At 31.0% G+C, this 22,907-nt stretch overlaps 1 protein-coding gene and 1 long non-coding RNA gene across 3 annotated transcripts; both read right to left on the bottom strand.

Annotated features, from left to right (window-relative positions):
* Window positions 1-3,851: 3,851 nt before the first annotated feature.
* On the bottom strand, window positions 3,852-7,394 carry LOC127704894 (apolipoprotein D-like). 2 transcript variants are annotated; one of them, XM_052209130.1, is made up of 4 exons: window positions 7,277-7,394; window positions 6,108-6,235; window positions 4,995-5,080; window positions 3,852-4,382 (listed from the first exon to the last, which is right to left on the bottom strand). In XM_052209130.1, the coding sequence occupies exons 1-4, from the start codon at window positions 7,391-7,393 to the stop codon at window positions 4,153-4,155; spliced, it is 561 nt and encodes a 186-aa protein (XP_052065090.1). In that variant the 5' UTR covers window position 7,394; the 3' UTR covers window positions 3,852-4,152. The 2 variants fall into 2 exon arrangements, with proteins under 2 accessions (XP_052065090.1, XP_052065091.1); XM_052209131.1 differs by lacking the exon at window positions 7,277-7,394 and adding an exon at window positions 6,674-6,739.
* A 12,480-nt stretch (window positions 7,395-19,874) lies between these two features.
* LOC127705856 (uncharacterized) lies at window positions 19,875-21,698 on the bottom strand. Its single transcript, XR_007984071.1, has 3 exons — window positions 21,399-21,698; window positions 20,632-20,791; window positions 19,875-20,064 (listed from the first exon to the last, which is right to left on the bottom strand). It is a non-coding gene; the product is annotated as an uncharacterized LOC127705856 (long non-coding RNA).
* Window positions 21,699-22,907: the final 1,209 nt, after the last annotated feature.

Consider the following 22,907-nt stretch of genomic DNA (forward strand, 5'->3'; position numbering starts at 1 on the left):
AAAAAAACAAACCAGCGTTTGCTTTGAATATAAAATGAAGATTGAAGTTTGCTTGAAACGTAAGCGTATGACATCAAACCAATACGCCTTTTAACCACTGACTAAATGGATTCTCATTTAACGCTCGCTTACATTAACACATTTACAAGAGGACATTAATATAAAACGAAAAACGAGAAACACTTATGAACAAAAGAAACAAACGACAACCACTGAGAAACAAGCTCTTGACTTAGGACAGGTAAATTTAAATATAATAATGTTTATCTTATTAGTATAGATTAAAAAAAAACTATGTAATACATGTGTTGTTTATCATTCAAAGGGAGAACAGAATCAAATATTTGTCGTGTAGCCAAATACAAAGATGTTACATACTAGAAACATTGAGACGAGATATAAACCAAAATAAGTAAACATCTATTTCATAAAAAAAATATCTCTCCATTTAAACGGTATACCTTATAACAAAATTATTTTCATTTACCGGTGTATTATTTTGTATTTGGTGGCTTTTTTCAAGGTTAATGTTGTTTTTCGAAATTGTTTAATATCTCACAGCGAAATACTATTGTTACCTTTTTTTTTCACCCTTATTTTATCGATTTTGTATTTACATTGTATCATCAATCATGTTTATTCGTTCAGTGTATGTTCACTTGTGTTTATATGTCTTTTGATTGAGTTAAATCATTTCAATTGATATTTTAAAGTGTGAAATGTTACACTATTGTACCTATTAAAACGTTTTAACCCGCTGTATTTGTTTGCACCTGTCCTAAGTCAGGAATCTGATGCTCAATAGTTGTCTTTTGTTGATGTGGTTTATTAATGTTTCTCGTTTCTTGTTTTGTTATATAGATCAGACCATTAATTATCCCGTTTGTATGGTTTTACACTAGTCATTTTTGAGGCCCCTAATAGCTTGCTGTTCGGTGTGAGCCAAGGCTCCTTGTTGAAGACCTAACATTGACCTATAATGGTTTACTTTTTATAAATTATGATGTAGATGGAAAGTTGTCTCATTGGAACTCATACCATATCTTCTTATATCTATTGAATTACAGAAGTACAATGTTCCCTGCTGTATTTTTGACATTTTTGCCTATTATATCTGTTTGTTTTGGTAATGTTTAGTTGTCAATATAATGGAATTTGATGCGACTGTCATACAAGTGAAAGGTTTAACTAGCTATAAAACCATGTCCAATCCACCATTTTCTACATAAGAAAATGCCTGTACCAAGTCAGGAATATGACAGTTGTTATCCATTCGTTTAATGTGTTTGAGCTTTTGATTTTTAATTTGATTAGGGACTTTTTTTTGAAATTTTCCTCGGAGTTTACTTTTTACAAATTTCGGCAATAGGTCAAATTAACACGAAAGTACGATTCGGGTGTACTCGCAGTTACTGAAAGCTAGTTAAAAGCCAAAAACAATTAATAACACAAACAAATCATGCATCAGACACTAAAATTAGATATGCATTTACGATGAACTAGCTCGAGATGGCGGTCATGATATTTTCAAAGCAATAAATTCAACTTAACCATTTGAAACACTTGGATTAAAAACTTCCTATGAGTTAGCAACAGTCTATCAAGAAAAACAGAAAAGAAATTGTAAACTCTTGTATATTGTATCAACAGGTAGATAAATACACCCTACCCAGGTGTTGCTTGAATGATAGTTCACAGAAATGAAAAGATTAGAATTAGGAAGCTGTTATGATCTCAAATGCTTTGGAAGGACACACCTATCTTTTTAAATATTTAACACCCGTTGTGTTACTCTATAAATATGTTTAAAAATTGTATCAAGTAAAAAATAAACTGCATGACAAATAGCTGTCTTAAAACACTATACAGTAATTCAAAGACAGAGAAACTTAAACTTCATCACAAACTCAGACATATAAGTTGACCATGTAGATACATATGGAAACAGTCGTGTATACATTCGGCCACTCATTTCATTGTGATGTACCTGACATATGTTTTCCATAATGGTATACCAAATCATACAGCAGACGTTGCTTTTCTGCTGAAGTATTGAAAGTTAACAAAAGGAAAAGTGAAAGCATGTCTTTTGTCGTAAAAATAATATTTCTCGTTCTTTTTGAAAATATTTCTTTTTTTATTCGTAGAAGACCTACAATTTGTTTTACATTTTGTCTTAATTTTAGTTTTTTTTAGAGATTCAGTTGGGAACGACCGTTTTTTGTAAAACCATCAATATATGATAATTGGACACGTAGAAAACTCTTTTTCACTTGCTTGTAGTTTTTTGTGTTACTCTAGTTTAATGCCGGATCAAAGGGGGTTTCTGGTAGTATTCTCTACCTTCGATTCATGTCTTTGAACGAAGACAAAAATCGAAAGCAATTAGAACAAATCAAATTAGAATAGAAACGGTGAATGTGTCAACCGAACAAAGAACAGAAAGCGGCACAAACCATCAATGGATCTTTAACACAGCGAAAAAATCTCACATCCGGAGACGGGCTTTAGTTGGCCCCTAAACAGTAATGTGTACATGTTTGGCGGAAAAAATAGACGTCACAATAAACTTGGAAACAAATGAATGAACAAAAAGTGAAAAAAAAGGAAAACACTTACACAGGCCAAATATTCCCGACTTGGAACACGCGCAAAAATGTGGCGGGGTTAAACATGTTTTGTGAGAACAAACCTTTTGGGGCGAAGGTGATTTTCACAGAATTTAACTGTTTCCCTCCCCTACTTCTGGCGATTGTGTATTAAAGAATCATATGCGATGTAGTTAATGTGTGTACAAGACCGAATACATCACAGTAAACGAACCGTCGAATTTATTGACTTGCAACTCTTATAAAACTAATTAATAAGGATTGAATACCTGACAAAGTACCTTACACTCATATAATTTTAATTCTTTTATTATGCGGTCTCACTAATTAGCGACAAGAACAATTGTAGCGACAAGAAGCGACAAAAAGCGACAAGAAGAATTATTTAGCGACAAGAAGCGACAAGAAGACTTTTTAGCGACAAGAAAACAAATTTAGCGACAAGAAAGGGAATATCAATTTATAGAGTCAATATCTAAAGTTATAAAGCATCACACATTTTTGAAACCTAGATCTAATTGCTACATAAAAAACGTCATTTATGTATCATATGTGTAATACAGCAAATATAACGTTTTCCGGTCATATTATGATATTAATTAGAACATTTATATATTCATCTTATATTTTTTTTTACACTTTCTTTGTCTAATATATAATAAACTGACTGCATGCTTCTTGTCGCTTCTTTACGCTTCTTTTCGCTGATTAGTGAGACCCTTATTATGTAACCAATTAACTAATTAACACCTAACAGCCAGTGAACTATGGCCTTTTGCATTTATGTTGTTTAAATTAACATTAACCATTATTGTTCCCACGAACGGAAAAAATATATAGTTTACAAAACAAGTTAGCTATTAGAAAGTACCTAACCAATACACACTTTTTTCGCGAACTTTAATATCGCGATTTGCCCTTATCCGATAAAATAAGCGAAAATAAACACCCTTCGAAAATAACCCGCGAAAATCTCACATCCGGAGGCGGGCTTCAGTTGGTTCCTAAACAGTAATGTATACAAGTTGAGAGAAATACGGACGTCACAATAAACATGGAAACAAATGAAGGAACACGGAAATTCCTGACTTGAAACACGCGCAAAAAATGCGGCGGGTTAAACAGGTTTTGTGAGAACAAACCTTTTTCTCATGGTGACATTCTTAAACAACCACTCAGCTACACATAAGTAAACTCATCCTACTTAATGACAGTTAATAGAAAGAAAATACAAACAAAATACCAGTTATTATTATAGTTTGTTTTTACATTTATTTTATATATTTGATCATTACGTGTTTCTTTAAATATAATTCACCAAGTATGTCACGATTATTTAAACGTGAGAAACATAATATACATTTGTTTAGATAAACCTTTATAGTTAATGTCAATCAATCATTGAAAAAAAAAAAAGAATAATTCTACTATAAAAGAAGGACGAAAGATACCAGAGGGACAGTAAACTCATAGATCGAAAACAAACTGACAACGCCATGGTATAAACTGACAATTTTTCAAATATACGTTGCATTAATGTTAATTAATTTTTGCAGTCTGTTTGGTTTTCAGACGAGAAGTTGCTAGTTTCAATATTATAAGATTTCATAATATTAAAAAGTCGAGATGATATGGCTGCATCCAGTGTTCTTTGTCTAGACAGTATCCAGGCGAACTCGACATGCGTAACAGAAAATAAATCTGTGCATGAGTAAACCAAGGAGTATGATGTGTAGTCGGTATCCAGTACCCAGTATTTACCGTAAGGAGCAACTGTAATAATAGAAACCAACACTGTTAGAAAATGTTAAAGGACAGGAATCGAGAGAACATTCTTATTTCATCATGTGTTTATGTCTCAAATAAGTTCAACTCAAGGTCTACTGGTAAACAAAATGTGAAAATGTAAAATACAAAGCTAAATAGAAAACAAAGAAAAACTTATGTTGCCTTAAAATAGAAAAATAATGCCAATAAACAAAAGAAAATACTAACAACAGTTCATCAAATTCAATAGGCAAAAAAAAATCATGCTTCTTATAAAGTAATTGAGTTAAACTAGGTGTGCGGTATAAGTCAATATATAGCACCCGTAAAGCTGATTGACACTCGTTAGAAATTGAGTTGCCGAAGATCTCGTGTAATATTTCATCTTGTTTTTAAAAGATCGTTTAACACTGACTAAAAATGCCCTTCAACGTACGAGTTACGTTCTCTAAAACCAAAGTTTTCAAGTTCTTCTTCAATAAACTAGATTTAATTATTTGTTATTTTAGATTTTTCAATTTAGTTGTGTTGTATATCTAGAATGTATGTTTACACAATGGAACTTTACTCTTATATCTTATTTTTTTAAATCCTCGAAAAATAAAGCTGACTATTTACCTGGAGAAAACTTAATGGCAAGCTTTGCTGGTTCTTCTGGGACTGGGTTGTATCCGTCACCAATCGCAGTTGTTATTTTTCCATCTCTGAAAAGAAAACAGAAAATGCAAATGCTCGCTGTTAACAATGAAACAGTGGTTCCCTTTCTGCGCAAATTTGTTTTTGGTAAATGAGGTATCTCATCTCATTGCAATTTTGTTATGCAATATTTTATTTTATGTAGGCCTTTTGTTCTGTTATCAAACTGACTTTCTGTTATTTTTTGTATAAAAACCGAGTGTGTATTTGGTTTAAAACAGGGAACGTCAAAGAATTATATCATTTACATATTTATCTGTATATAGCTGATTTTTATAAAAGAATCACCATACTTGTGTATTGCAAACAAAAAGAATGAAATACTGCAATCCATTATGATTTGTGAAAAAAACCCAGTTGTGTTTAATTCCAATCTCAATTGCACAGGATGGTTAGTGTTCCTGCACAAAATTAATAGGTTCTTTTTTGGCCACATTGTATTCATGTACCAATAAAAGCTGATAGTTATGACTGAACAAAAAAGGGTGTTGAAAAATTGCTCTTAACACCAACAATCAATAACGTTTTTCATTTAATTGTGCAGTTTTCCTTTGTTTGTCTTTAATTATGTCCCTTTTGTTCGAGTAACACGTGTTGGTAACTTTGTATTTGTTTATCCTCCTTTTAAAATTTCAAATTAAGTCAATTCGGACGTTGGTTGGTTCGGAGAGGATGTATTCATTTGTTTATTGCGTCATTGTGCATACATGTATTTATATTTCACCTACTTTGAACATGAGATTGTATAGGTAAGTATGTTCTACTATACCATACTAGATTTAATTGTTTGTTATATTTTACGACTTTGTTTAGTTGTTTTGCATATCTATCATGTCTGTCATGTATGTTTACAAACTTTTAGGTGCTTGTTTTAAAATATTGTTAGCTAGGTATACAAACAAGGTTCAACACACAATTGTCTTCGGAAAATGACTGTTCTTTGAAACACAAAAATACAGAGATAATAAGCAAAAATGTCAAAATTAGTTCGGTATTTTTATTATGGCATTTGTTATAATATAAGGTTGGACTTACTCTGTTTGTCCTCTATTATATACTTGTATATGACCATTTGCCTTCTTTTGGTAATTGGCATGGATACAACTTTGACCATTTTCAAAATCAGCTTTAAACTTGTATATCTCGTACCAGTCTCCAAGATACTATATAATATAGATAGATATCATAATCGATAAAAAATTATATCGTAAAGATAAGAAACAAATCCATAATAACATGATGTATTTGTAACCAAAGTCAGTTTGGAAGGGTATATCTGGATTAAGAGAGACTATTCGTTATGCAGATGCAGAAACGTACTTGAAATAATAGGCTTCATCAATGTGTGACATAATAAGAATAATCTGTGTGACTCAAAGCTTAAAACATATTATTGGAGATTACTGATACAAACATACCTGTCCAGTGATTATTAACTATATTAAAGTCTTTTATTGAGGGTTGAAACAGCCAAAGTGAAAAACTAAATTATTCCCAGTTTCTAATCCTTCAAATCTACACTAACATATAATTGAAAAATTGAAGTTATCATTGATGCTGTTATTAATGACAAATGTTTTCGAAAAAAAACCAGAACATACTAATTTTAAAGTCCTCGGTTTCATCCAACCTGTGTTAAAATCGACGAATGCTCACATACGGACGTACATCTATGAAGAGATTAACGAATATGTTCAAGTTATTATAAATTATAAGAACGGTGTTATTGAGTGAAGACAATAGTAGTATTTTAATGTTTAAATCTTATTATTCAATTGAGAAGAAACAATTCAAGCTATAAAAAGCACTGAGGAAATAACAAGAACTCCAAAAGGAGCAACTTCTGATATGTTGACAGAGTGGACGTCTTTTTTAAGACAAATCAAACATCATATTATCCTGAAATTATCAGAATATTTAGATAGAAACAATAAGAAACATAGGAACATACATAAGAGCCTCATGACTTTGAACAGTCACATTAAATTGCGTCAGAGTTCAACATTTGTGTCAGATCCAAATCATTTAATTTTTGCACCTTGACCAGTGCGCTTATAAACGATAAAGAGAAAAAAAAAACATACAAAACACCTTGTTTAATCAGTATAAACAAACGTTTTCGCTTAAAAACAAAGATGTAAAAGATAATAATGGGCATATAAAAAAATACTTATAAATGATACACGATGCCCTATACAACTTACCGATGGAAGCTTAAAATCGGACACCACTTTCACGTCTGGACATTTTCCTTTTGAAATAACTTGTGAATAGGAACTTCCAGTTAAAGATAAAATACAGAAAATATTAAAATACACCATTGCTCAGTTTTTCTGTCGACTGAACTTATACTATAGATACCTGTAGTGGAACTTTCAAGTCTTAAAACTATCAGCTTTTCTGTTTATAGGTGATACCGTCTGACCTTCATTTTGTCACGTTTATGGATAAACACTACTTATGTAACTGGTCGTAATACATGAACTTATAGTCAAAGGGACGTTTGTGTCATTGAAAATTCATGGACGATACCATGTGTGTGTGCATTTAGTAATTGAATTGTGTAGATTTGTTTTAACATCGGCAAGTATAGTAAAATAAACTGAATAAATAAATATTAAAAAATAATTATTATAAAACAGCTCATTACGAAATAAAGATAAAAGCAGAAAGCAACACTAAAAAATATTAAAGAGAGTTGAAACACACTTTAAACAAGCGGAAATGCTCGATAATGTGCGAAGTAAATCTTTAAAACATGCATGAACATGATGAAGGACACATATATGAAGAACATTTAAGTGAAAGCCCTTATATACACAATAATCTTGCATTTTGACATTTTCTTAAATATTTTTTGTGTTGATAAGCTTTATTACAAGATAAGTCAAAAGTTATATGTCGTACGAAATGACATAAGAAAGATATGTACTTTGAGTAATTGAGATGCTTTTGAAATTGTGCGATCAAGGATGTATTTATAAACCGGAAATGAGTAATACTCAATGTTTTGTCAATATTATACCTGCATTTATAATTGTAAAGGTATACTATCAAATTTGATTTATCATTTACTCATCGTCTGCTCATCAAGGGTATACTGCTAGTATCATTTCAAACAAATACTTTGTCAAACATATTGTATATAAACATGATACAAGTGTTACTCAATTGTCAAAGTGTTTGTATATTTAAGTTTATATTAACATGTTAAACAGGTGATGTTTTTAGGATTTAACTCTTTTCCTACTCCTATAATTGGCGATTGTGAATTACAGAATCACATGTAGTAAATATATGTAGAAGACCGGATACATTACATTAAACGAACCGTTGAATTAATTATTTAAAGAGGCTACATGTCGAGTTGATTTTAACTCTTATATATATTTAGGAAGCTGTGGTAAGAGTGCCAATGAGACAACTCTCCATCCAAATAACAATTTGTACAAATTAAACCATTATAAGTCAAAGAACGGCCTTCTATACTGATCCTTGACTTATCAACATAAGATAGTACCTATACACTTATCTTCTGGACACGGATACAAGACAAACATTGACATTCAGAGCTTTACATCTAGAAACGTGACCAAAATAGACATTTTCTTCACAGTAATGTTATAATTTGCAAGCCACGAGAGAGCATTATATTTGAAACATTATGATGGCAATTAATATGTACATAACATAATTTCTTATAACATGTCGTTCTGTACTCATTACACATAAAACACAGCTGTATCACATAATACTTTGTAAAAACAAAAATGCAAAAATGCACTCACGTTCATGATGTTTATATTTTAAAAGAACACAAAGCTAATAATAGTAAATTAAAGTAAATCTTATTCATTAGCCCAATTTAGAGATGTTTGTTAAGTAATATAAATATTATATAATATTCCTGTACAACATGTCGTCTTTGAAATTTGATATTATCATAAGTATTACAAGTGAATATTTCCAAACTTAATTTTACTTAATGGAAACTTTATCAAACTAGTGAACAAGAATACAAGTCGTATAACTATATACACCAGACGCGTACGCAATATTTATCCGTGAACACTTTATTTTAATGAAAATACCTAAGTGTTTGAATGACTAAAAACTAATAATCAGCATAACATGAAGTTGATTAAATTAACAACTGTAAACAATGTAGCCAATAACACAATTATCTTTTAGATATTGTTTTGCTTTTTAAAAATAAGAAGGTTAGGTATGATTGTAAATAAGACAAATCTTCATTAGACACCAAATGACGTTGAATTTAACAGTATGGGTCACCATAAGGCTTTCAACGATTTAGCAAAACCCGTACTACTAAGCTAGCTATACTTTAACCCGAAATTAAAAATAAATGACTCATAACCTCATTGGTTGATATCTTTGGCGGAAGTACATGTTATACATCCTCCTTCTTTCAATATCCAAGAGCTGTGGAATGGTCGTGCTCCACGTGTTGTCGGCAAAGTAATTATATTCTTTAACTTTTACTTACATTTGCCTTGGTGGCAATAAAGCCTTGGTGATTTTAAGATCTCGGTGGTCATTCATATATGCCTTGGTGGCAATAGACCTAGGTGGTCATTTATATTTGCCTTGGTGGCAATAGACCTAGGTGGTAATTTTTTTTTGGATACATTTGCCTTGGTGGCAACATTAAATAGAAAATACTAGCCTTGGTGGCTTTAAGACCTTGGTGGTCATTTATATTCGCCTTGGTGGCTTCTTAATAGACCTAGGTGGTCATTTTTGACCTTGGTGGTGAAATGTTTTGGGATTTAGACCTTGCCATGGGTAGTTATTATTAACCCAGGTGGTCAGATATTTGGTATGCCGTGCGTCGGTTAAACGCCGCTCAAAGAGCTATCGCGTTAAAATACTTTATGTATAATTGGACTTTGTTAAAATATTTTATGTATAATAAGACTTTGAGAAAAGAATAGTAAGATTGAGAAAGTGAAAGCATTTAGTGTGAAATTACATGTCACTTGGTATTAGTTTTTTTGGCTGGAGTGATGTGTATCGAATTATAAGGTGTCTTGGTCGAGGTCCGCGTTCATCGGTCTGTTTCAATGTACATATAATATGAATAGAATGTTTATGTTTTCAGATCATGGGTGTTACTGACAAGCCGATGAATGAAGGAGAAGCAATATGACATTGCACAATAATTCATGTCAATGCGTGCGATCAACCTTAAAGGACAGGATTTTTCTGATCAGAATCTGGTGAGTACAAATTCCATGTTTAAGTAATGATTTGATTTCAGAAAATATAATAATAAAAAAAAGAAATGGTGTAAATATAGACATAACACTAAATTATGTGTTTCTGAATTAAAGAGAAAAGCAGAAGATGCCAGTATGGTACGATACTTGAATTAAAAAAAAAACTGTGACGGAACAGCTTTATGTTTAACTGAACGTATTTAAAAGCAATTCTAAAAATTTGTCCCTAATTTTGAGATGTTTATTATAGGATTTGTATATAATTTCGTTGATGTGTTGAAAGACGTCACAAAAATCTGTTTGACTTGGAAGATTAATTGTTGCAATATTTTTGTTTGTTTAATTTACTAAATATAATGTTGAATGATTTTGTATATCAATGTATACTAAAATTTTATATATGGTGAAATTTTTTAATGTAAATGTCTTTGTCTACAGTTCAAGGGACAATGATTCCGTAGTGGTTTTCCACGTGGATTGTAGGCGAAGGGATTTTTCCTTTTCGAAGTGTGACTAATGCTGTACAAGTACAAATAAACAAATTGTTATTGGTTAATATATTTCCAGCAGAGTTGAGAAGAATCAAGTGGAAATACAATTGTCAATGTTCCTGATTGGGAAGTAAAGAGTAAGTTTGATCCAATAATAGTAAAGTAAGCGACAAGCCAGCATAGTTGACACTTGGAGGTGAAGTCCCTTTGCTTACAACAAGCTTTCATCATGCTGAAGATGTGATTCAAATAATGTTCATTTTGATAGGAGTTCATTGTAATAACGGGACTTTATAAGTTTGTATGTGGTCGAATTCATGAGAACTTATTGAATTGTAAAACTATTTATAAAGAACTGTGTACACGTATCATGAAATTGTTAGTAGCATTGTAAAGAAATAAAAGAATAATATTTAATAAAGTGTTGAAGACATTTTTGTTTTGAGTTTTGGGAAGAATATTCCTTAAGAGAAAGCCTTGCTAGTGGTGTTATTTGAGATTGAAATGCAAATATGCTGTATGGACAAAAGAGTTTTCTATGCCCATAACTAAACATGAACTGGATGCAAGATTTTATCAGTCACTGAGGATATTGGTATAACCTCATTGGTTGATACCTTTGTCGGGAGTACATGTGATACATCCTCATTCTTTCAATATCAAAGTGGTTGGTTTAAGGGCTGTATTTGATCAGGCAATACATATTGACTGTTTAGGTTGATGAGGTCCTTGATATGTTCCCCCCTCTCCCACCCATTAGTACCAAAATGTGGATAGGTTATCATATTTAGATTTTGATATTGGTACTACATGTATGTATTTTGGGTTGATGAGCAATAGACAACATTAGAAAAACACAAAAATTACCATGTGATCAAATCTTTAGCGTCTATTGAGGCGATGTTCACGGGAAAGGTCAATGAGGGCAAGTGGATTTGTATATTTGTGCCCGCTATTTCATTACAATGGTAAAAATAAGATTATAGATCTCAGATGACAATATTGTTTATTATTATGCGTCATTTTTAATTCCAGACTAGGTATGTTGTCAACAACTCAGAGCGATATCCAGTGAGCACTTGTGCATTGCATTGTGCATAGTAGTCCACATTTTGGTTTCTGAGACGTATAGATATTATCTTGTATTCGGTTCTCTCCTCTAGAGTTTTCTATGCCCATATCTAAACATGAACTGGATGCAAGATTACATCAATCACTGAGGATATGTATAATTCAAACGAGAAAAATAAAGACCTGTCATATATCTAAACAATGCCAAACAAATATACTACATACAGTACGGGTAGAGACTTATTATTATGGATGTCTCAATCCGTCTAGATGTCAGACTGGTCGGACAGCTGTGATATTAACCTGTATAATATCCCAGTGGAAGGTCGTAAATCAATCTGTACCAGCTTGATAAGAATTAAATTTTACCTGTAAAGATATTTTAGTATTTATGGAGGATAGATAATAAATGTAAAATATTGTTTTGTATTCAAAGAAAAAATTACAATAAAAATAAAAATTTAATATGAATATGGGATCAACTTTTTTTTAACTTGAAAATGAAAGAAAGACGATTTTTAACAATGTACTGTTAAATGTGTTGCCAATTATAATAATTGTGTTTTCGCCAATAAACTATTTGTATTTTGTATTTGTAAACCGTAAATATTTCATTTTATTCAAAATTCTAAATTATAACAACCAGGACTGTTTTTAATTAAAGTTTTAATCAAAATGTTGAGACATCAATCCCGTAAATTATACGAGTTTTCGTTGATGGTTACAATATTTCCCCCTTTTAACGTCCTGTTCCTTTATGTAATAATAGAAACACAATTTTAAGTATAAGGCCAACATATCATATTTATAAAGTATATAAACAAATTGAATATAGGCATTGTGAATAAAATGTTATTTTCCTTTCGATACCACGTTCTCCATCGGAGCCTCTACGTCTATTCATACCTGTCAATCATTTCTCGCAAGTAAAACAATTTGGTCAGCCAGATCATCCGTGCTTTCTATTTTGACATATATTTCCCGTTAATCTCTTTGAAACAATTGTTTTTTTTTACAATATTTATAACGCCATGATCATCTTTCGATTCCTAGTTTTTATATAAAAAAAAACTTTTCATATGCACGTCAATATTCTATGACCCAGCATTATTTTAAACTTGGTTTGTTAATAAATTTACATATAATGGAATTAACAGATTTGTTGACAGTCGTTGTATTATAACAAAGATATTGCCTTTCTATTTCCATGTTTGAAATTTTAATGAAAATGGTGTTTTTTATAAACATATTTTACGAATTGTGTCAATCAATACACGAAGATCAAAGTTTTACACTATTCATGATCAGCCGTCTTTACTTTTGCGTCGTATTTCTAGCCATTCTCTAAAGCTCGTGCAGTCAGTAAGATTCTGTAAATCGATGTCGGCAGTTTAAATTGTATAATTCCCGAACTTTAAAGGAGGTGTCCGAATAAATTATTTAAATAGGAATCTGGGTGTTGACTGATAAATATAATAAATAAAATAGTTAAAGAAGACTAAAGCTTGTTTTGTTTATAATTACAAGGATTAAATTTTCTGTTCTGGTAAATCAATTATTAATGGATCTCGATCAAGAGCCTCAAAACTAACGCACAAATTAAATCATGAATAGATTTTCCCACGGTCTGTCAGTAAGGTCACCTGTGTTAACTGTTACGATATTTCCCGCCGTATGAAAATCACGTGCATTTGACAAAATTAATCCCAGCTATTTTTAGCATTCAACATTGTATTGTGAGTGAAGTCAAGTTCAAAGTTCAACCACATGCTGTTGATCACTGATATGTGTATCATGGAATTGTCTTTTCACGGCAAATATCTTTTTTAGATTGGTGTCAAAAATACAACATACAAGTTAACATGCATTGTGCGTAAATAAATATTATGCAATTAAGAGTCAATGCAGCACCATAAAATTATTTAAATAGGACTAATTGCATTTCTTTAGACTACAAATCATAGTAAATATTTAATTAACTGGTCAACAAACGATTGAATGCTTCTAGCATTGTCTAGTTTTAATGTTCATTCATGTCAGTGGCAATTATTTCATGCATATTTAACAAACACAGAAAGATCAAAATAAACCTAATTCCCCAGAATCGTTATCTTCTTCTAGTGTTATTATTTGCGTACTACTTTAGTTATATATCACAAACGTTCGGACAATATTTGTTTACAGTAAAAAGTAAATTCACAATTATAAAGAATCCCCAAACTACTAGTATACAAGTATTGCTCACTGTAATTATTTCAGAACTGACCCAACGCAGACTGAAAATTAAATACAAATGCAGTGTTTTCAAACTAAAACGTATGCAGCAGCACTTTGCCCATCATTCTGCTAATCAATGGGTTTACGTGGAAGATAAATCAGTAAAACAAAAATAACCTTCCAGAAATAAAAAAGAAAATATTTTAAAAACTGTATGCCAACAAATACGAAAAAGATACATAACAAAAAAAAACAAGGGAACATAGAAAATAATATTTTGAGGAATATAAACAGCATTTGAAATATAAAAAGCCATAATTAAAAAAATAGGCTATTTTTATTAAAACAAAGTTGTCTCCAGTACTTCACCTGTAAAATTATTTTATGTCAAATACAATGTAGAACTAATCAATAAAGTGACTGAGAGGTTTAAATCACAGGTAACCTGATTCTGAAATCAGTGAAGCGTAATAATCTAGTAGCACGGATTGAGATGAAAGGACAATTATATTACCGTTCACACCTGGATCTGTTGATTAATGACCATACTACCTACCATAAAAAAGTCGGATTATTCATTTCCGACATGTCCCAGTCCGTTATTTATAGTAATAAGTCTCTACCCGTACTGAAGCAGCAAAAACAAATAATGAATTACAAGCTTAAAACAAGGTCCATACACATACATAAATTGTCGTTTTTCAACTTTTTACGGGTAACCAGGTCTCCAATTACACAGGATAGTGGTGAAAAACACTACACAAAAAAAAAAAACACTTCACAAAAAAAAAAAAAAAAAAATAAATGAGAAGGGCTTTACTCATCATATTGATGAGAACAGAACTGAGAGTAATACGTTACCACGGGTAAAGCTAAAAATCCAAACAGAATCATTTTATTTATGAAAACAAAAAGTAATCTTTTTGAATAATTAGTTCTATTTAATATTTGACTTGATATTTTACCAGTAATACATTAATATGCCTTAAAATTCAAATTGTCAAAAATAGACATGGGCTTAGATTAATAAACACCGTAAGAATGGTAAGATGTCACCAGAGAAACATCACCATCAAAATGGATAAACATTACAAAAGAAACGAAATATCGTCACTTTTGTCGAGTTTCCGTGAAAAATTGGAATACATTTTTTTGTATATGTACATCTAGGAAGGAGCATTGATTGCTTATATATTTAATTTGTTCAAATTGAGATCTCTTGTGTAAGACTTGACAAAAAAGCTGTAAAACTGATACTATGGGCCGATATGCATCGATATTTTTAAGGCTGTCTTTTGTTAGTTTGATAGCCTTACACATAGTAGACCTTCAGATGTAAAGAACAGGCCTACATCTGACATGTGATAATAAAATGATAGCTTTCTATATGAAGATATGTGGAGCTCACTAACATGAATGCTATTGTGACAACCATATGTAATCATACGGTTACATTCATACAGTTGGCTAAAAACCGAAATGGTGCAACACGCCTTAAAAATATCACGTGACATTGTTCAACCATTTCGTTATAGGTGACTGGAGAACCTAACTATGGTCATTTTTTGTTTTCCTCGAATCGGCTGGAAAGTTATTTCTTAAGTTAGACATACGTTTAGCTTTTCGGGATATACAAGTACGCAGTCACTAACGGTCAGCATGGTGATGTTGAATCCGATGACTCGTGTCGAAAGAATGTCACGCTTCTTGCACGTCAAAAAGCCTTGAATCAACTCGTAAAGGTTCCGTTTCCAATATACCTTTATTTGTTAGTACCAGTCTTAATGTTCCTGACTTTCCGCTCGGACGTGCTCTATTAAAAAACCTACATCACATATTCATTGTTTATTTGTTCTCGTCCCGAACATGCATGAAATATTTACCTCTCGAGGTTACGGAACCAACAATCAATCATCAATCGTAAGGGTGCTCATAAGACGTATTTAGCGTCAATTATATTCGTTCTTTTTAAAAAATTTTGAGCAGTTGATGTGAAAAGAGCACATCCCTGTCAATGAAGTGTGCATAGTGTGAACATTGTACTGGTTTCAACAATAAGCAAGCACGTACTGTATAGTTATCCATTAAGGGTTCAATGTGACCAAATATGAAATAATTCAAACGAGAAAATCAAACTCATCAGTGACGCTAAAATAGAAAAAGTTAAAAAGGCACAAAAGAGTACGAAGTCGAATGCATCGAGGAACGAAATTCCTTAAGATTTTGCCAAATACGGCTCTGGTATTCTATTCATTGTTAGGGCATTTTTAAGTTTTCAAAGTCGATTTTATATTCACTGTATTTTTGTCAGTTCTTTTTTTTTAACATATCTTTACATACGCATGCAAACAATTGTGGAAAAATGTGATAGCTTTGGCAATTTTCTTTGTTATCATAGTATTGCAAACGAAAATCATTTGAATATATTTGTACTCATCTTAACTCCGATTTTTGAAAGCACAATACATGATAAAAAACATCCATTAAAAACAGAATTGTGCCCCTTCAGTCTTCATAATAATCATATTATTAATGTAGAGAATTGATTGACCTATAAACACACATCTTAGAATGAAGCATACATATTGACAGTCAAAACATCTTTGTTATGTGTCTTTTTAGTTTCAAGTAAATTACTAGAAACATAACATTAAAATAGCGGAGGAGTGGGTGTTTTCTTTCTTCCAAAATTCAATTAAACCCCGCAAGCACACCTCGTTCAACCCGGTTGTCTCCAAACACTGATAAACCTAATTGAAGGTTTTTACGTTGTATGATACATCAAGACTTCCCCCTCGATGTCCTTTTATGTACCAAATCCTTCTGCGTTGAACTCCCAGTTCCTATGGCGATGATAAAGGCTAAGATCTGCTCTTGTTCCGCTATCTTCAGTCCGCGTCAACTCTCCTTTAAAGATTGGTTTATGTTTTTGAGCAACAAAGTACTTGTACAGAGAGCTATAATCACAAGAAAATAACACGATTTTATATTCAGAAAAAAAAATTAACTTAAGATATTCTACCGAGAAGAAAAATACACTTCGATGTTTATTCCGTTTAAAACGAACTACAGTAACTTCTACATGTATTACTAACAATTTTAAAATGGTATAACAATATCAATTCATTTCATTATTATCAAGTTTTCACGTGTTATGACCACATATTACCATAAAAAGTATTAACAAAAATTAGTAATTTATCAAGCATTTGCTGTAGTTCAACAAGTGCCAACGAGTTAATGTCTTTGAATTGTAATCATGATATTGTTAGTGAGAAAATTATGCAAACAAATACGTTATTTTTGAAATCAGGTAAAATACTCAATATTTCAACCACATTTGTTTGTATGACTACATAACTTTCATAAACACATACATCAGCAATTATACATTTTTCGTTGCTGAGTACGTAAATTTATGTCAGATTTTGTCAAATCGAAAAAATATTGATACCGAAATAAAAAAAGTCAGTAGACACTCAGAAGTATAACGAAACTAAAAACTAAAAAACGAATAACACCAGGCAACATCATCTACAGTTGAAACAGCAGTTGCACAACAACACACACATAAACACTACATAAATTCTATCCACAATCACTAAGGGAGATAAAGATTAAAGGTAAATAACTCTTCTATAGTATTGACTCCTGTTATTCAAGCTTGAATAAAAAAAGTCGTTGCCAACTGTAGACTAGTTCCATACCGACGCATGTACATATGCAATTGGCTTCTGTCCAGGCAAAGTGTGATATGCTGAAAGCTATATGTAGTCGTTTTTACAAATTTCTGTTATGATTTTGCTGAATCGTCGTCCGGTAAAAAATTTAAAATCATGAAGAAAATTTAAATACCTACCATGTTGGCGTGCCTTTTCAACTTTGGGATTAGTATACCGTATACATTTCCCCTCAAATATGTCTACTTATATAGTTTTGTTATAAAAAAATTCTTCCTTGTTGTGTGTGTTGGTATTAAACACTTGCGGTCAAATTTTTCGTTTATACAAATGATTTAGTTAAAACAATAAAAAAAAACTATAATCTAAATTGAAATTGTCGTACTTTCCATAACACTTTTTACCGCATTAGGATTGTTACGATGTCAATGTGTAATATAACCTTATAACATAATATAATTTATTTATTCAATACACAATTTCAAGGAATTTCAAATAAAAAATGCATAACAACATGTTGATTATCAATAATGTATGATTACATTTACGTGCGTGGAATATTTCTCTCAGTTGTAAGTAGTATATTATAAAAACCAAAGTATTTATGACATTTTGTAGTTGTCAAATTTAAAGAAAAACGAATCTTTTCTTTTAAACAAAGTATACACTCAATTGGATTTTTTATATGTGAAAAACCGCACGACAGACTTTAAAAAGAAGCTACAATTAAGGTTTAAAATGGTGAATCTATATATTTATTTGAGAATGTTGAACGTTTAGTATACAACCCTTTGCTACTAGTTTTGTCGGTATATGTATGTTAAACGTGGATGACTGCATGTAATTCAATTATCAAATGTTATAATAAACCAATAAATTATTGATTCAAATAACTTGATTTTATGTGTTTAACCACACATGTTCGCTGAACAAAAATATCAATATACAATATATTACTATCACCGTGACCCAGACACAATCGCACTGCCTTTTTTATTGAACACATAAACATACAATTGAGAACGGGAGATGGGAATGTGTCAAAGAGACAATAACATTTCATAAAATTACTACTGTATGTGTGATTTTCATCAATGAATTTTCTTAGGCCAGTTCCATTTTCGATTATATCTTCACTTGATTTGTTATATATACAAAATTAATCACAGATTTTGCAATTCAGGGCCACACTTCTACTTGTCAAATATAATGTGTCACTGTCAGCCGAATTTGTAATAATACAAAAAAGACATCCTAGACTTGTACAATTGTTGGGGTATGGTTTTCCAGATGAAGCTAATTTAAAAAAATCCCTTCGAAATCAGAAAAGGTTCTAACGTGTAATTTACATTTTCTGTGATGAACACGTGTCGCATGATGATATCAAATCTATACAAATATATCTTAGATAAGCTAGTTTAAAGACATGTGGTACGAAATACTCAATTGTCAATTGTCCCAAATTATCGCCTTCATCAAATTGCATTCAAAATTGTTACCAATCTAGACACGCCCGGTCTGTAATTTGTAAGATATATGTTTCTGCTTTGTATCGATCCGATGACTGCATCCTTTTTGAACTGATATTTAAAGTTTTGTCGTATGATGTGCTGTTACACCACTGTGTAAAGTTAGAGGAGTGTAGAGCGCTCATAAACATGTGAAATCCTGCAATATTCCTTATGTGCCTGTCCCAAATTAGAAGCTTGCTGCTCATTCGTTGCTTTTGGTTCATGTTTGTCATATATGATTTTCGTAAATTGTTTTGTTATAATTAAGGCCGTTAGTTATCTCAATTATTTCATATTGGCATATCGGGACCTTTTACAGCCTACGTTAATTAATGGGTAAGTCTCATTTGTGTCATCATTCACTGGACAATTGTATCATTGGCAATCATACCACATCTCCTTTTTTTATATAACATACAGTAAAACAAAATATCAATAAGAACAAGCAAAATATATACCGCTGATAATAAATAACTGGTAGTCACATATAGGAGAAATTTTATTAATAAATGATCCATTCTAATACACGTATAAACAAATAAACAAATAAATCTAAGAATGCAATGTATAGAAGAGTAAAATTCCTGTCTGACATATGTCATTTGTTTTATAATAAAATATTCAGATATTGATCTATTATTTACATGTATGATTTTCACTATCGCTTCAATGATATATATTTAACAAGAACTATCATTAATACGTATACTTGTTATATCCACATTTCTTTATAACTTGTGGTGCCATCATCTTAAATTCATCAATGGTCACTTTACCATCAACTGAAAATGAAGAAATATTCTTAAAACCGTTATACTTGGTTTCATTTTGATATGAAATACATACATACCATTTTACCGTAAACAAGATTTCATGAAACGTAGCAATAAATGAATTATTTTTAGAAAACTCGTCATAATTGCCATGTTAAAAAAATCTAAACTCGTATTAATCTAGAACGGTTGCAAGTGCTCAATAACAAAAGTACCCATGTTGCTTTCTAATGGTATAGATAATGAAAATTGTCCTCGGAATGTCATTATTTGTATTGAAAATATTCAAGATGTGTAGCGGAAAACAAATATCTTATAAGGCAGCACATGACACAACAAAAATATATAAGTCTAGTAAAAAAAAATATTATTTTGGTACACATGTACTCTCTTTCCTTGAATATACATGTAGTTGTTTGAATATAATTTACTATATGTGATAAATTGAATTGTTTGGTTTTAAAACTATAAATGAAATGGTATATCAAATAAATAATTTAATAATGATGTTGACTAAAAAATAAAGTAATTTTAAGAAACACCATTCCTACAAAATCATTATAGAACTATACTAACCTGATGTAGAATCAAGCGCCTTGAACAACCTATGTGCATCAGTTCTTTGAGGAAATAGTTCATAAATCTCATCAACTGTGATAACATTGTCTTCATTTATATCTTAAACATTGAAGTCACAATGGTTTACTACAACTCGAACTTCAAAATGTTCACCGTTCTAAGAAAAATATTTTAAAAAAAAAGTGTTAGCATAGTTATCTTATAAGTATAGCAATATAAGTCTATCTGTTTACATTGCTATGCGGTGTTTCTGTTTAACATCTACATAAAAGTGCATGTACTATTAGACTATAATGTTAGTTAAAAATGAAAGAAGTTATTGTAAGGTTAATTTACTTGTTATTACATGACACATTACAAATATGGTGACTTACAGGTTTATTTGAACATACATTAGGTAAGCATACATGTACAGGTAAATCAATCATTAATATGAGACATGTGAATCTAAAGTGTTTACCTATGAGTTGCTTTTATACCATAGCGTATCTAGTAATTAAAGAGAATATAGCAACCGACAAATTCGTAGAAATAAATACTGCAAAACAAAAGGTCATAAACAGTACTATTTTGGACAAATTAAGTACTTTATTGCTTTAAATTATTCTTTTGCCGAAATGACGCAATTCCGCTTTAAATTTGAGGTTTTATGTGTTGGATCTTTGGCGGTTTGGGAACAATTCTTGTTAAGCAAACCATCTTTATTTAAAGTCGAATTAGAAAGATAAAAAGAAAATATAAATAAAATGAAAATATATATATACCCATGCTGTAGATCTCTTTCCAAACTTCCATTTGAAGCCTACTTTCGCACCTCGATTTCCCCGATTGTCTCCGAAAACTGATCCTCCAAATTCAAAATTTTTACGTTTGTGTGATATCCCTAAACTCCCTCCTCTATGACCTCTTGATGATCCAAAGGCTGATCCGTCAAATCTCCATTTTTTGCGTTGATGGGAAATCCCAAGATCTACCCTTGTTCCAATATCTTTGTTCTTGGTTAAATCTCCAGTTATGGTGGTCCTTTTTTGAGCGATAGTAAGACTTGAACAAAAAGCTAACACTACCAGGATGCAACTCAGTTTTAAGTTCTAGAAAAATAAATTATCCATAATCATTGTTTGACTTACTTGAAACAAAAACAAGTTAAGTTGATTTTTTTCTTTAATCTTTATAATAATAAACTGAGTGTGACATTTGAATTTAACTAAATATAAAAAAAATAATAATAACTTCAATTAACCCTTGAGACACTAAAGTGTCACGTGATAAATCAAATGGCGTTTCTCATCAACATTCATCATCAAACATCTTTTTTTTATTGATAAGAGGTCAACTTATGTGTAATATAATAGACAAACACCCACAACTTGATATCGTTCAAAATCTGATTTTCATTGTAGATCTTATAATTGCTGATCCGAAAAATTACATATCCGCTTACAGTAGGCTAAACTCAATTATACCGAAAGTATGTATTGCTAAATTAAATTTTCCTTTCTTTCGCATTATTTCTAGATAATGGTTTTTACGTAGGTTTTCTAAACTTAATAGTAAATAATACAGAGTGTATTGTCGTTAAAAAATTATTATTTTAGATTAAAATGCATGTAGTTGCAACAGAACGTTCATAAAGATCGTACTGCTTCATACAATTTACTATTTATCAGCCGAATATACACCCACTATAAGAAAACTAATTTTTGTTTTATAACAAGAAGACAAACAATATCACAACAAATAGACAAAAGTCACAAAACAATACAAAATACAAATTCAAACCAAATACAAAAATGAACAACAACTTAGTGTTGATATGCTATTTCTTTTCTACGGCTTTGTTTGCTATTGAGTTTATTAAGTTTGTTAACGCCCCGGTGATCCATGGCATTCGATCTCACCCCATATGGAATTTATTGGCCCCATATATATCGTATTAGGTTAGTAGCACACTATGTAACTAATGATACACTTTTCATTCTTTAGAACTCTTTTACTTAATAATCAATTGGACAAAATTGACTAACAGGTATTAGTAAATTAGAAAATTGCAACGTATTACCCCAAAAAGATACTTAACTAACGGATGTTTGAAAAGTTGGAAATAATCATTATAATTTTAAATTAGGTCTTAGGTTCATGTTTAGATATAAATAAGGGCAAAATGAGGTTATTTTGTATTTAGTTTATGCACTTTTTGAGAAATTGCTTCAAAAATGATGCCGTTAAATTAGAACAGGAGACAAAACTTAAACACATAAATACCTGTATAA

The sequence above is a fragment of the Mytilus californianus genome, unplaced genomic scaffold (assembly GCF_021869535.1).
Source record: "Mytilus californianus isolate M0D057914Y unplaced genomic scaffold, xbMytCali1.0.p SCAF_6, whole genome shotgun sequence".
Classification (NCBI taxonomy): domain Eukaryota; kingdom Metazoa; phylum Mollusca; class Bivalvia; order Mytilida; family Mytilidae; genus Mytilus; species Mytilus californianus.

Excerpts from the sequence above, each read along its gene's own strand:
- LOC127704894 (XM_052209130.1), bottom strand. The coding sequence starts at position 7,393 with ATGGTGTATTTTAATATTTTCTGTATTTTATCTTTAACTGGAAGTTCC. Across the intron at positions 6,236-7,276 it reads CCGATTTTAAGCTTCCATCG|TATCTTGGAGACTGGTACGA; the intron begins GTAAGTTGTATA and ends TATATTATATAG. Across the intron at positions 4,383-4,994 it reads TGCCATTAAGTTTTCTCCAG|TTGCTCCTTACGGTAAATAC; the intron begins GTAAATAGTCAG and ends CTATTATTACAG.